Consider the following 15440-nt stretch of genomic DNA (forward strand, 5'->3'; position numbering starts at 1 on the left):
GTCTGCAGTATACTGTATGTCATATGAGACTTAAGATGATTCTTAAGTAAATCATTTTTCTTGTCACTTTCCCACAAAGCCCAGCTTGTGATATAGCAGATGTACAGTATGGGAAGTGACTCCCATCTCAGATGTCGAGCTCTGCCAGTCCTCCCCTGAACCACCAGGTCCCATCCACCACAGCAGAGGTCGTCTGTAGCTCCCGCCACAGTTTCCTGCTCAGGCCATGAATACTACAATATTCCGAATATAATTTATTTTCAGGAACAGAACATTGCGTGTCTTCTGAAAACCCTTTATTAGTGGATATGGTGTGTTCTTGTTCTATTTACAAAATGTTTCACAAGTATTCAACTTCAATCAACTGCATTCTATTTCCAGATCTCATTCAAAACCTAATCAACCAAACATAACCCTATTCAGGAATCATAGTAGGTCTGTACAGGCTCCACTAGTTATGGATAATCAGATACACTAGCTTTAAATGGACAGATTAACAGTCAGAATATGAGGATGGGCATTTCTGACTGAAGCACAATTCCCAGAGCTTTCCACTAGAGAGCAGTGAAGTCCCTCTGGAAAAACAGAATTCTCAGTCCCTGCCTAACGCTTTTTCATTCGTCAAATTTCAGAACATTGAACTAAAGAAAAAATAGGAGGATTCAAACAACAAGGGAAAAGAACACATTCTGACTCATTCGGTCGAGACAGGTTAATTCTGAATACGACATGACAGCAGATACGCTTTTTTTTTGCATCCTCGCCATCTTTCCATATCCCAGATGTAACCCTTCTTTCTACATACAGTATCAGCATTGAGAAGAAACCCTGAGCAGGGCTGAGACAATCTGAGCTTCACAATGATCTTGAAAGGGATCCATAGTTATCATTCTGCAGTCACGGCATTGTTACTAGCATAGCTCTGCTTGCCAAGACAGTTTGAACAGCAGGGGGTGCCAGTATCTTAGCATCAGAGGATGGAACGAGCTTAGCAGAACTAGAGGGAAATGAATTCTTTTCCAGCATATTCATCTAGGAACAAAGTAAGGTATAACGAATACATTATTCCTGTACAAAAATATGCTCTATAAAAAAAACTACAAGCAAGCACATTGTGGTATACATGTTGCATACTGGATTAGCATTTTAATCAAATGAATTTCAAGTGTATTTTTTTATGTTAAGTGTTATTATTCAATATTAGTATTCAAGACAACAACACAATTTTACTTTGCCATTTGAAACAGTAAACCATGCATTGAATTATTTAATGGCATAGGGCTCAAGTCAAGTGAGAACATGTGTATAAAATGCAGTAAGCCACACATCATTCGATCCTTTCCAATACGGTTGGAAAATACACCATATGCTTTGGTACAATACTGTCCCTTCCTCAAATGCATTGAGCGTATTAGTTACTCATCAGCAAAAAAGTCTAAAAATATGCACTCTTTCTGTAAAGGAACAAGGTCCTTTGAATTTATTGATTATTTAAAATGGAATTATTGTCTTCTTGCTTTGTTCTAGTTGTATACATTTAATCTGGAAGTGCTCTATCTTTTGCAATGGATATTGATAAGAAGGCAAATACATTAGTTATAGCTGATGCTCAAACATGAGGTTTTGTGATACACCCTAAGGGCTATTAATAGACTTATAAATACATTGCATTAGTAGCACACTTGAAAAGATGTCTCTCATTCCTCCAATAATAGCATATTCCATTCTTTAAGATGTTTTGGGGATCCCTTCTGCACACTCAAGACTGTGCTGATATGAATGAAAAACACAACCTTGCGTAACTGAAAGTCTATGATGAAAGTCGGGGCAGTCATAATCTGTAATGAAAATAAAATAACAACAATCAAGTACGGCACCTCAAGCAGATGTGAGGAGGCATCAGTCTAATAATAAATAACGCTGTCATAAAGCCTGCAAAACAATACATTCTCCTGAACATTATATAGTCAACCAGCACAATTGATCTGTATCTACCTGTCTACCTGCGACTTATGGGTTCAGAACTGGAGCTATAAGCAAAGAGCAGCTCCTGAACACAGGAATGAGGAATGACGACTGCTCAACATCAAATAAAAAAATGACTCCTTCCTAAACTGATTGTATCACATTCACGACGTGACACTGCTCACACCCTGATCCCCACATTCTCCATGCAGACTGATGCCCAATAGATGTATTTGGGGATATTTTGTCTCAGTATTTTATTTTTGTTTTTCGCTTGTGACATTCATGGGACAACACAAAATACTGCTCTGTTTTCATTGCAGATATATACATATTTTGGGTAAATATGAAAGAAGAGAGAATAATAAAACACAGAGCTCTTGATTTAGCCCCCTGTCATATCTATTACAGGGTATGTCATTGAGCTGTCGTCTGTAGAAAATATATTGATATCTTCCTGGAGCACAAAAAGAGGTTCTGTTCTTTGGTCTGCAGCCTTTAATCAAAACTTTTCTAATTATTTCAATGGAAGATTAATTGTAGCATTGTGATGCCATAATGTCACACTTTCATGAAACAGCTTAATTACAAGGAATGAAAGCAGGCTCCCAGCCTCTAGAAAAGATGTATGCTGATGATCAGTTGTGGGTGATTATTTTTATGGTTTGCCAAAAACACTGTGAACTGACTCAGAAGGAAATTTTGGAGTTTACAGAGGAATCAGAAGGAAAGAGAATTATTTAGACAAACCAAATGTCAGTAAACAAATATGCTGTGGAATTAAATCGAATTCTTTGGGATCCTGAAAGCTTTTTGAGGATGTTTTATTCATGAGAACTAAGCCACATTAAAAACTGCTCCCTGTTTTCCTTCTGTCTCATTCTCATTTTAAAAGTAACAAACGAACGTTTTCAGTTAGGCTCCTTTCACAAATCTAATTGCGCTTTTTTTCTTGCCATTTTGGTTTTACTGTTACTAGCCAACAAATAATAAAAATGCTCCAGAAGATCCTTTACAATTGTATGGATAAACTACTTATCTGCGCTAATGTGCAATACAACACAAAATTTCATTAATTATAAGAATTTCCACAAATAGATAGATACAGTAGTATATTTCTGTAGCTTGCAAATATTTAAAATGTCCCAATGGGTGGGAAATGATAACGTTTTGTATTACTGTATACAGTATATGTCAAATTAGATGCATTTCAAAGCCCACCCTCTTGTCCTCGACCATGAAACCTGGAGATTGAGTAACGCAGGAACTGTATCGACAGTGTGAAGTAAGATTAATTCAGCCCAGGAGCCACTGGACTGAATTAATGTAGGACTGTTTGGAGCCTTGCATTCTCTGTATTCGTTAAACACTGCAACTCTGAAGAAGATGTACCGCCTGGAATATCTCGGTACCTGTTCTAGCAGACAAAGGCTGTAGCAGAATGAAACCTCCAATTGTCTGAGTCTCCATGCAATTGGACCAAGATCATGTTCTGTAATGAGCAGAATGAGCAGCACAATGATTTCTCTACAATAAATGATGTTACACGCAAGCGTCTTTTATTCACAGCGCGTTCTCTAGGTCCTTTAGTGGCAATGAAAACAGGAAAGTGATATTTGGAATTTCCTAGTCATGATCTGGCACAGAAGCTGCTGTTACAAGTGGGTTGTTGAGCACTCGGGTTGAGGCAGAAGTGCATTTTGGCTTCTGTAACCATAACTGAGCAGCTTTTATTTTGGAAGACTCTGAACATATTCTGTATCAATGTTCCTGACAGGATAGCTGTGAATAAAGGCATTTTCACAGTCAAACAACACAAAAGAAGATTAATCAAATTTGGAACCAGGCACATGAGACCTGTCATGGACTGTCCTGATAATTACTGTCCAGAATATCACACAGCATTAGTGGCTGAGAAGCTTCACAGCTGTGACATCAACATTGCTACCCTGAGTGAAACCATACGAGTTGGAGAAGGAACTGGAGGCTGGTATGCTTTCTCCTGGAAGGGAAAATCTGAGGAATTATGTTGAATTCTTTAATGTTGAATTTGCCATAAAGAATGCAATCATCAACCATCTTAATTAGATGGTGATTTCCATATTTGCCCCACCTTGAGATACAGATGCTGAAATTGAAGAGTGTTTCTGTGCTAAGCTCAACTCTATACTTCGTGGAATCCCTAAGGAGGACAGAATTATTCTACCTGGAGGTTTCAGTGCTGGAGGTAGAAGAGAAGCAAGGAAGCTGTTGGAAATGTCAAGTGCAATGGCATTCTTCTTCTCAAATGCACAGAGCGTGGAACTGTCATCCAGCAATACCCAGAAAACCTGACATAAAACATTCAGGCAACCTCCACAGTGCAAACACTAGACCTGATTGACTTTGTCTTTGCCTGAGCTTGAAATCACAAAGATATCCACATCACCAGAGCAATGACAGGAGCTAGTGACAGCTAGATCTTAACCGCTCAATTATGTCTATAAAAGCTGGCTCCCCACCATCGTCAGCTGCAAAAGCAATGTTCACAGAAAAGCAACCCCCAAGCACTGAAATAAAATATTTTTAGGAATGCATCAAGCAAAAGCTCTCAGGTTTCACCCAACAACAGGAAACGGTGCAATCAGAAATTAATCAAGACAGATATCATCAATGCCTGCAAAGAGACACTTTGTTTATATCAGGTAATACCTCCACTGGTTTGATAAAAATCAACAGTTGATATATGGTCTTATTGAGCACAAGTGTAAGGCTTTCTGTGCATGGTAGAGCAATGCAAACTTTCACATGGATGAAGCTGATCTCCCATTAAAGAAAGGCAGAGGTTTAAAGAACAACTCGTAAAATGAAGAATACGTGTTTGACAGACAAGGTAAAGGAAAATCAACATCTTACAGACATAAACAATAGCTTTAGTCTCTTCACTGCCAAAAGGACTGTTGACAACCTCAGTATCCAAGGACCAGTGGCTTTGAGACATAAATAATGGGGAGACCTGCTCAAACAACATGAGACAGTCAATGCCTGTTGGAATGAGCACTTTAAAGATGTATCCATTCAAAAATCCACTGGTCAACAACTTCCATCTCATAACATCCATTTCGAGACTAGCCTGGAACTCAGCCAGCTCTTATTGACGTGATAAAAGCTATCATACAATGAAACAAACAGCGGAAGGTCAAGGAGCTGAAATTTTTAATCATAGTGGATAGAAACTAACACTGTTCCTCCACATCCTCATCCTACAGATATAGAATGAAGACGTTATACCAAATAACTTCAAGGATTCAATAATTGTGTAATTTCTAACTATGGAAATTAAAGAGGAATCTCTCGGTTGTCCATTGTGGACAGATGACGAAGATAATGACACGAATTCTCCTGCACCATCTCATATCTCTTGCTGAACAGTTTCTTCCACTCTCACAAGGCATGCCAGACATTTCAGACAAGTCTGTCAGTTGCAGGAAAAATGCCAGGAACAATACCAGTCCCTGTGCTCAGCATGTTTTGACTTGACAAAGGTGTTTACTCTGAGAGTTAGTCTGAGGCATTCTGGAAAATCCTCCTTCTGAATTCATTAGCTTCCTTTTCCAGCTTCATCATGACATGTGTGCAGCAATCCTTAGTAATAGATCCATCACAGAGCCCTTTGAAGTCTCAACAAGAGTCAAACAAGGTGCGTCATTACCCCAGTTCGTTTCAATATTTCTGGGCACAAGGCTCCATTTGATTACAGACAGGGCTCCTGCTGGTACATTGGTGGGACTTTAAAATTCTTATTTGTGATTATCAAGGAGGGTGGAGGGAGATTTCAGCTTGCAGCCAAGGGATGGAGAGTCTCCAGCTAAGAGTTGGCAAGCTTACACTTTGAAGATGATGTTATGTTTCCTGCTTCATCTGATTGTGATCTCTGAGTGTTAAATCTGGGATAAGCACCACTGAGCTCGCCTTTAAAAAGTAGATTGCTCACTCCAAGTGATGCCAGAAGCACTTGCCTTTCATTGAGGATGCTGATTACACTGGGGTTTTTTCTGTGTGTGATGGCGAGTGGGAACATGAGGTCAGCCAGCGGATAGGTGTGCTTCACGACTGAAGCTCTTGATTTACTCTTCAATCAAGGAAGGACACTTCTGTTATAGCTCTACCTGTAAAGTCCCTCTTGGCTTGACACCAGCCCAGTGCGCAGAGGAACTCAATCCTCACAACAAGAGTGGCCTCCCCAGGACAGGTTGACTGAAAATGGGTGGGATGGATATTAAAGGTTTTGAACAATTCAGATGACGAAAATAGCCACCTCTGACACTTCAGCGTGTCTGGAAGTAGTCATCATTTACTCACTAAGCCTTTAAATTTAAAGGTCTGATAAATACAGTGTTGAATTTTTTATTTTATTTTAATTGTGTCCAACTGCTCTTTTAGGATTTGGAAAGCCGTGGCTTGTTAGTTATATCGTCATGGGTAAATTTTAAACCCATTGTTCTGACCGTGTTCCCACTGGAAATAATAATTCTAAAATCGAAAGAGCTCAAACCTTGGAAATGTTGGTTCAGTCAATTTTATTTCAAAGACCAAAAACCTGTGTTAGTTATTGTAAATATGAAGCTATGGGACTCTTCTCAGAATTAATGTAAGGATTCAAAAGTATGTTTTTGTTGGACCTGGCCCACTGATGGAATTGATATATCAGATTTATTCATCTGAACTAGCCAATTTGGATGGATATGTTTATTAATGTATGATAGAATGTCAAGTGTCAAGCTATTTTTGCAGCTCTCTGTAGACGTGCAAATTCATCTTTTAAGTCTGAAATTGATTAAGTTTTTCTTTCTTTGACGATATAGGCCTGCTTTTTTATTGTCTGTTTCTGAAATTGCTCTTAAATTCAGAGCGATGCCACTCTTGCTTTGAAAGTATCTCTCATTATACACCTTTCTCTGTCCATGTGAAAACATGAAGTGTTCCAGGTTCTTTATTTCAAATTCAGGTTCACTAGCAAAGAAAAAAAAGGATCTTTGAATATTTCCTCAAGAATCACCTTTAAATTTATCTAATGTTGTTTCCTCTGAAAACTATATGCATTCAAATGTGTATCTGGCAAGGTTTTTCTCAACAGGACTAAAAACTTTACCTGGAACTGGAGAACATGTCTACTTGGAGATGAGCTCTGAACTAAGAATACCACTGTCTCTGTTGTGTGTAGGCAGAATGCAGTACTTGAACAAGCTGAGGTATTACAGTATATGAAGCAGGATCACTATGTGAAGCAGATGAGACATTATTAGGCACATTGTGTAACAGCCACTGATTGGGTTAGTCTGTCTCTAAGGGAATAAACTTCTATTCCCTCTCTGCTTCCTGGAGTACGTCATATAACATTCTTTGTTTCAAGAGCGATTTGTGCAGTTTTCCTTTGCTTGAGAGACTGACTAATGCGTGGGTTTCTTTCTTACTCCTCCAAGAAAAAAACCAACATATTTGTATCAGAAAAAGGTAACAAGACAGTCTCTTGACATGTTCAACTTCTATATATTTTTTGCTGTGCCTTAAAGAGACTGTTAGCAAGATTGCCACTTGTTTTCACTGAACCATTTTACAAGTTTACCAGGTTTAAAAAGCTGGTCTTGCTGCAGATCTACCAAAGTAATTTTATCATTGTGCCTGCAATGTTTGGACCGATCTAGCTCTTAATTGAACAGTGCATTGTTTTTATTTCTGTGTTCTATTGTTTTTATTAAATAAAGCAAAAATCAATGACTGCTAAAACTTTCATTTTTAGCACTGATAAAACATGGAAATCTTTCTTAATTTGTCCCTTTTTAATACCCCGAAGCTTTGCAACCTTAGCAGTGCAAACTAAAATATCCGTCCGTATTCAGAAACAATGGAATTTGGCAGCGCTGGCATTTATCATGCTGTGTGTTTATAAATCTGGATCTCTTTCCTTACTTTAAAATGTTTCTTTTGGGAAATTTCCGAAAGGAATTTGATGAACACTGTGTATTAGTAATGCATCTAACCCGGCTAAAGACAGGCTATCACACTTTCAGACAACGCCGACTGAAATAATGTTTTATTTAACAAATTGCTCATAAATGTTTTATAGAGAAAGCTCTTTACAGGCAGTTATCAGTTTCTGAGAGGATACTTAGTAAAAGATAAAGACCCGTAAGAAAAAGGAATAAAAGAAACAAAAATGTTACTACCCTGTAATTACCAATTTGCCAATGTTAATTTAATTACATACACAAATTTCTTATAAGCTGTATTCTCCTTTTTAGTTTGCTTTTATTCAGTAGCCATCATATTTCTTGATCTGTGATGCATAAACATTTCTGTTAATCTTTTTAAAAACATTTTAACTCACTATTATGGCAAAAACTCCAAGTAGCAGCAAAAGCTTTACTGGGAGTTTACTACAGTATGTAGCACAGCGCAACACTGATTTGTTTCCCATACTTCCTCCTAGTCATCATGGAGTAGTTTGTTCAGAAAACCTTTGGTGGAATATATTAATGGATCTAGGGAAATAGACTATTGTTAGCATTGTTAGCAGAATCCACTGTGGCCACACTCATAGGACACATATCTGTATACAGAGGAACAAAGCAAGCAATGCACAAAACAGGGAAAGGCTGATGGGATGAAGCACTCCTTAAAGTACTGTTTTGGGAAGGATCTCAACAAATAAATACTGTATACGGATCAAATCCCTTAAACGGGGATATCAAAGCTCTGCACAATAACTGCTTTTCCCTTTTCGCAAATTCACAATAATTTGCTTTCTCTCATTTGTGTTCAATTACTCTATTAAGAATTGCCCCATGCAACTTGCTTTTAGTTGCCCTTTTAGAAGGCCCCATTGTTAAAAAAAAGGTCACAAGAACTTAAAGCTGCGTTTGACAAAGGTGTCTCCAAAATGAGTCAATACTGCTTTTGAAGGTGTCAGATGTTATGGGTTTTGAAGTACGGTGAATATTGCAACACTGGCTTATGTCTGATGTGGATTCTGAAAATAAAGAAACTTAGAGCAGACGCTACAGTGTGAAGCACAGTGTGTGCTTTTTATTTACCAGAACAACCAAGGGGATTTTACAGCCTGAACAGTATCATAACAGCAGGTACAACAACAGCAGGGCCCTTAGACAGTCACAGAACGGACTCCCTGAGCTCAGGAAGGGCTCCTCTATAAATATGCCCCTGAAGCAAGTCAACTCACGCCTGGCGTAGTCCAGCATGCAGACGGAAACCGTCTCACTGTGTTGGCTATCACTACCACCTGCCCCTCCCCGTGTGAGCACTGCATCGCCCACACCCTCCCAGAGAACAGCCTTTCGAGGAGCTCATAAGCGTTTTGCTATTTTTGTTTTTAATTCTTTGCTTCTCTCGATTGCAGCCATGGCAGATCCCACGAATGGTAAGGTTTTTACCCTGAAAATGGATCCACATGGCTTGCACCCAACAGATACTTTTTACCACCCTAAGCATTAATAAACTGCTGGAGTATGATATCAGTTAAAATAAATTCGAATATAGTTTTTTTTCCCCAAAATTATTACACACAGTGAACTTCACACTGGGACGTTCTCACATCACACTCTGGGGATAAACATCTAACAGCGGAATGCATCCACTCCCACATTTGTCTGCTCAGCATTAAAAAGAGTAGGCACACGTGGTTTTAGGAGAGGAGACCCTCTGGGGTGCCCTGATATCAAAACCTTAGATTTAATGAAATACGTTTGATGAGGAAAAGCAGGTCACAGCAGAGACTACTCGGAAATGTTCAACTGTTTTAAAAATGCCAATTGCCTACATCTTCAACCCAGCACATGTTTAGCATGCACGGAATTCACCATGTGAGATTCCCTCTTGCTAATATTTCCACAGGAAATTAAGGAATGCTTTGAACATTATTTTACCTCACCTTCTGTCTCAAAGGAAAAAAAAAAGACATAATTTCACAGATTCAGAAAGAAAAGGTTAACCTACCAATGGGGACTCTAAAATGTGCTCACTGAAAGGTTTAATGCGACATTTTATAACTCAATTGTGTTGCTCTCTTGTTAGGGCAAAAAAGTATGAGCTTAAAATGGTGGTAAGTGGTTTATTAAAAATTCCCCAGTAGTATTATGTAGTATCTTAAAAAAACTGCTTAGGTGTTCATTTTTATTAGCTTGTGAACCGCTGAAGTATTTATTGATTTATTTTATGTTTTGTAACACACTATGGACTTCCCTTTAGAGAACTTTGCTTCAGCATAGCCTCTTGGCCTCTACAGAAGCTCATTGCATTAGCTAAATTATTTATTAACCTGTACCGTTTATGCTTTTGTCTAAAAATAATAAACATGACTTTATTGTAATTATACAGAGAAATGTAAAACACATGAGATGTTCTCTCCTCTAGTTATTGGATGCCGAATTGTCTACATCCTCATTTCTTTTCAACATTGAGTTCTAGTTTAATGTGTAATTCTGTTGTATTAGTGCAAGCTAAAAAAAACTAGACATATTTTAAAGATTACCTGTCCATTACTGTGAAGATGTGGGTGTAATTAGGTGGAAAAAAGAGTGTGGAGATAGGATAGGTGTCAATTTGTGACAGGTTTAGAAATACCTATAGTAACCCAATTTTTCATACACTTGCTTAGTCAATTTAATGGAAGCATTACTGCTAAGAATTCAGCACAATTGTGATACAGGCAAATGTCTGGTTGATTTTTAAGTTACCTACAAAAACATCACAAACAGCTTAGTGAGTGCTTATGTACCACTAGATAAATGATCATTCAAAGAAACAATCGTCATTTACAAACAGATTTAAATATTTTTAAGAAATCAATTAATTGGGCGTAATTCAAAAGATTTGAAGATACTTGTAAATCGTTTAATTCACATTTACATCATGTAGGGATATATTTAAAATGCAATCATGCAGTCAAAGTAAGACATACAGTACAATATATTTTTAATGTGTTTCATTTAAATGTTTCTCAGTTCAGAACTTTTTCTCACAGATCTTAAAAACTGAGATACAGAAAATTAAAATCCACTTGTAATAACTTCTGTATGGAGTTCGCATGTCCCCCCTGTGTGCATATGACTTTCTGTATGTACTCAGGTTTCAATTTATTATTATTTAGGGGGCTTTCGGTTCAACTCCAAAGTGAGTTTGTCTCTCACCCTCTTTCTTTGCCTTGAGCATTGCTGTTGTTCATTCAGTGGTGCTCAGTGTCTCACTGCTCCACTAGAGGGCGCTGAGCATTGATGATGATTGGTTTTGTCTTGATCGTGTGACAGGAGTCGTGTGATCTGAGCCTGGCTTTGAACTAACACTCTGGCCTTCGAAAACACACGGCAGAGCTGCTGTGTCCTAGGATCCATCTCCGGCTCACTGGACCTGCGTGCCAGCCTTGGCACTGTGCAGCTCCAGGGCCAGGAAAGGAGATGGGGGGTGTCTGAGAGGTGCTGGACTGAAGCACGGCTGCAGGCTTTGAAGGAAAGGAGAGGTGAAGAATAAAACAGAGTTCAGAGCTTCGAGCACAAATGATCTGGTGCAGCCGGCTGTGGATTGGTATCAGATTTTTAGACTGGGTGTAGTGGTGTCACTTGGGATGTCAGGAATTGTGAAATAGCTCTTTACTGGGTGTTCTGGTTTGCATGCAAGTGTAGACTTGCCCTTTTAATTCACCCCGAGAGCCTGAAATGAGAAGAGAGCCCCCCTGTACACTGTGTGCTTTGTCAAGTGTTCCTGCCAGCACAGTGAGACGGGCAAAAGACTCTACTTCTGCTATTGTGTTCTTAATAAAGAGCATCAAATCCATTGCCCACGTAAAGCTCTTACCACTAAAAGGCATCTCCTATCATTTGTACAGCACCTAACCATCTTATCTGCCTTGAACTAATCAGGTTTTGAAAGCGCAACACTAAAGTTAAATGTCTTTTGGGTCAATGGAAGAAAACAAAAGAACTATAATCAAAAACACAAGGTGAAGATGTATTTTTGCCACCATGTCAGTTAAGTTAGACTGTATTTAACTTAAACACTACAAGGCTTTCAAGTCCTGTTCAGTCTTAGTACTTTGTTTACTTTGCGTAAATGGATAGTAGTTGTTTTTTGGCCTCCTTTTCCGTGTGTAGCACACAGAGCTGTCTTTGCGATTACTGAACAGTGTGATTATACAATTACGCAGTACTACTGGGGCTCTAAGCAGATGGCTTTCTAAAAGTGTTTCATTTCTGTTACAAGGGTGTTATTGTGAGCCTGTGTTCAAATTTAAAAGACACCTGTATACTGTATGTAACACAAAAGACAATTATCTGCCTTTTCACAATCTGCCTGGATTCTGGTCCCACTGGGGTGCAACTTCATGTCTGTTTATATTTATATTTATATTTAATATGGGTTTCCTCCAGCTGCTCTAGTTTCTTCTTGCAGTTCAAAGACATGCTGGTAGGTTAAGTGGCTTCTGGGAAAACTGGGCCTGGTGTGAGTGTGTGTGTGTCTGTGTGCCCTGCGATGGACTGGCGTCCAGTCCCGGGTGTATTCTGGGTTGAGCCCATTGCCTGCCGGGATAGGCGCTGACACCCTGTGACTCCATAGTGGGTGGATGATACCATTCAAAAGTTTGGAAACTTGATGGAAAGAGAGGCCCAGGCACCAGTAATCAGCACTGTAATCACTAGAGTCACTCGTCTTTCCATCCGTGCACGAAAAGTCACACGCAGTATGGGCCCTGTGGTGCACTCCTAATATGAGGGGAGTGCGCTACACCGACTGTGACACAAGCAGGCCGCAATCGTGCCGTAGATGGGTGGAGACGTTGCACGTGGGCCACAAGGCAGCCCCCCACTCTGTCTCAAAGGCAAGTGGCTGATCCGTGATTTTATTTGGCTGTGGCTGAAGGCGCTGTGTGCGTGTGTGAGCTCGGCAGGGACTTCCATTGGTTAAGCCTGGAGCTGCACCAATACCAAGGCAGAAAGTCTCGAGTGTCCTTTGCTGTGATAGTGGGACAGGCTTTTTTTCCCCAAAGATTAGGGGGTTTAAGTTTGGTGCTGGGACAATGGGTGGAGAAAGGCAGAGTTCTCACAAGGACCCAGCGATCCCCACTGAAAACAACAAGCCGATTCTTTAACAATTTATTAAGGCCTTCCCACCACCGCCTTTAACTACCACCATCAAAATAGTCCTGCTTTCTTAAATAATTGCACATCTTTCTGTATTGATCGTGCGGTATACAATATGGGGAACTGTAGTAAAAATGTAAATGATAGATGCAAAATAAGAAATGTACAGAAAAAAAGGAAAAGAGAGGAAAATACCGATTAACCAGACAAAACATCTATTTCCACTTACTGGAAAGTTATTTAAACATGTTTAAGTCAATATATATACATAGCGAATATAAAGCTTCATAATGTAAACAAAAAGGTGAAAGTACTGAAACGTAGAACTTCTGCAGTATGTGATACACGCGTTTGTTTGTGTACAGTACAGTATATACATTATGTTAGTATTTCATTCCAGACACAATGTACAAGTGCTGATCTTTGTGGGATGCATGCAAATGAGGATTATTATAGCAAATCAAGACGACTTCATTGGACGGGCTTTAAGTGTGTGTGTGTGTTTCCCTGATGGTACATTACATTTTCTTACATCTCATTTGAAATGAGCGAAAGACATCCTCTTTTCTCTTGTCCCCACTGATCGTACTGGATATAACTTATACGAAAAATAATCATACAAAATCTTACAAAAAAAAAAGGAAATTTAAAGAACCAAAAAACAGCTCCAAAAGTTGATTTTAATGGGTTTTAAAAGAAATAATACATAACCAGCTCTTGCACAGCTGCCAGTAAAATCTGAGAGAAAGCCTATCGCAGACCGAAGCTGCGAGATCTTTCACATGGCTTAACCAATAGCTCCTGTATGAAGGAGGGACATTCTGCTGCCTGTGTTGTAGACTGTTTCGCAGTCAGTTTGATTGAGAATTATCAGCGGGAACTGAGCGCTTTGCTATCGTTTACTTTTAACTGGATTTTCAAATCACCTTTCTTCTGTAACACATCGCGGAGTCTTACTGCCAGTAGAAAACTACTCCTTGAAGCGCCATGAACAATCCCGTGTACTGGTTTGTCCTGACAGGAATGACACTTCTAGTGCTTCATCAAGGTATTTTTTCCCTTTTTCCCAGTTTTGCATGGAATGTGCCTCACCTGTGGCCAATTGAAAATTAAGACAACCACCCCGCTCTGCAGTTGATCAGTTCGAAGTCTCAACAACGGCAGTTAATTGCGCTGGTAAATGTGGGTGTTGTTTGCTGTTTGATACTTTCAGGTTGCGCTGCCGCTTAAGTGATGTATTTGAAGTGGTGTTATACAGTGAATGACAGGTAAAACAGAGTGATTACTTTGACATGACTGAGCAGTGAAGATATCTTGGCTGTTAAGACGCGTTCCATCACCCCCGAAGGCTGAAAAACGCAACAAGGTATTTGTTATATATATACACACACTCTAAATATTGCACATGTGATTGAGATATTTGCTGTACTGTGTATTTAATTATTTCTATATTTGGGCAGCATTTTTTTTTCTTTTCCGAGTAAACTTTTATTAACAGGTGACTCGTGGTTTTAAAGACTAAAACTGCGGACTGTAATCCTGACGGATGAGCAGTATTGGTTTTGCGCTTAAAATTGTCTGTTGCCATTTCATGAAGTTCTTGCTCACAACAGCATCTCGAAAGCGATTTAATTCCTGCCCTCTTTGCTAATGTAACCTTTTTTTAGTTCTGCTACAGACGCAGTCTGAAGTGTCGTTTGCTCTGTCTGGAAGGTCATTACATAAAGTTGATTAAGCTTTGGCTCTTAATCCCTACTGACAGCGTGTTCAGGTCACAAAACTTAATCTAAATGAACCCAGCAGCAGATTCTAGCGATTAAAGATAGAGAACCCCGTTTCTCTAGAAATAAGGATACAGTTTAGCGCTTTCAAAAGCCTCAGGTGTTCCAGAAGTACACAACACAATGGAAACAGCAGTGAAACTTGCGACTCTGCCGCCACCTAAGAAAATATTGAAAATATTAAATATTGTTTTCTTCTTTATATTATGTATGTTTGAACATACAGGGTTTAAATGATCTAATATGATTAAATTTAATTTACTCATGTAGTTTAAAGAGACTCTTCAGTTTTTATCATTAAAATTGATTATCAATTGTTATTTTGTGCGTTTATTGCTTCATGGGCACAAGAACCGCTCTCGTCGACATTTGAAGTGATACCAGACAATCTGTTCCCATAGGGCACAACACTAAAAATATCCTCAGTACAAAACTGTTTGTTGATGCACAGAAAGCTGACATATTTCAAATAAATTTGAACACAGATGCAACATGGATCCAAGTCATATTCAATAATGCAGTCCTTAATGGGACTCATTAAATACTCTTTTTGTTTCTGCGTTTC

The 15440-nt window shown here is 39.0% G+C and overlaps 1 protein-coding gene across 2 annotated transcripts in view; it reads left to right on the forward strand.

Annotated features, from left to right (window-relative positions):
- The first annotated feature begins 13871 nt into the window (after positions 1 to 13871).
- The window catches only part of ntm (neurotrimin), a 357038-nt gene continuing 355469 nt past the window's right edge, over positions 13872 to 15440 (forward strand). The window contains exon 1 of one of the 2 annotated variants that reach the window (XM_088619206.1): positions 13872 to 14142. In XM_088619206.1, coding sequence (XP_088475332.1) covers positions 14082 to 14142 — 61 coding nt within the window. In that variant the 5' untranslated portion in view covers positions 13872 to 14081. Of the gene's footprint in view, positions 14143 to 14343; positions 14461 to 15440 lie in introns of those variants that run through there. The other variant, XM_088619209.1, reaches the window with a different exon arrangement.

The sequence above is a fragment of the Lepisosteus platostomus genome, chromosome 25 (genome assembly GCF_059453375.1).
Source record: "Lepisosteus platostomus isolate fLepPlt1 chromosome 25, fLepPlt1.hap1, whole genome shotgun sequence".
NCBI lineage: Eukaryota > Metazoa > Chordata > Actinopteri > Semionotiformes > Lepisosteidae > Lepisosteus > Lepisosteus platostomus.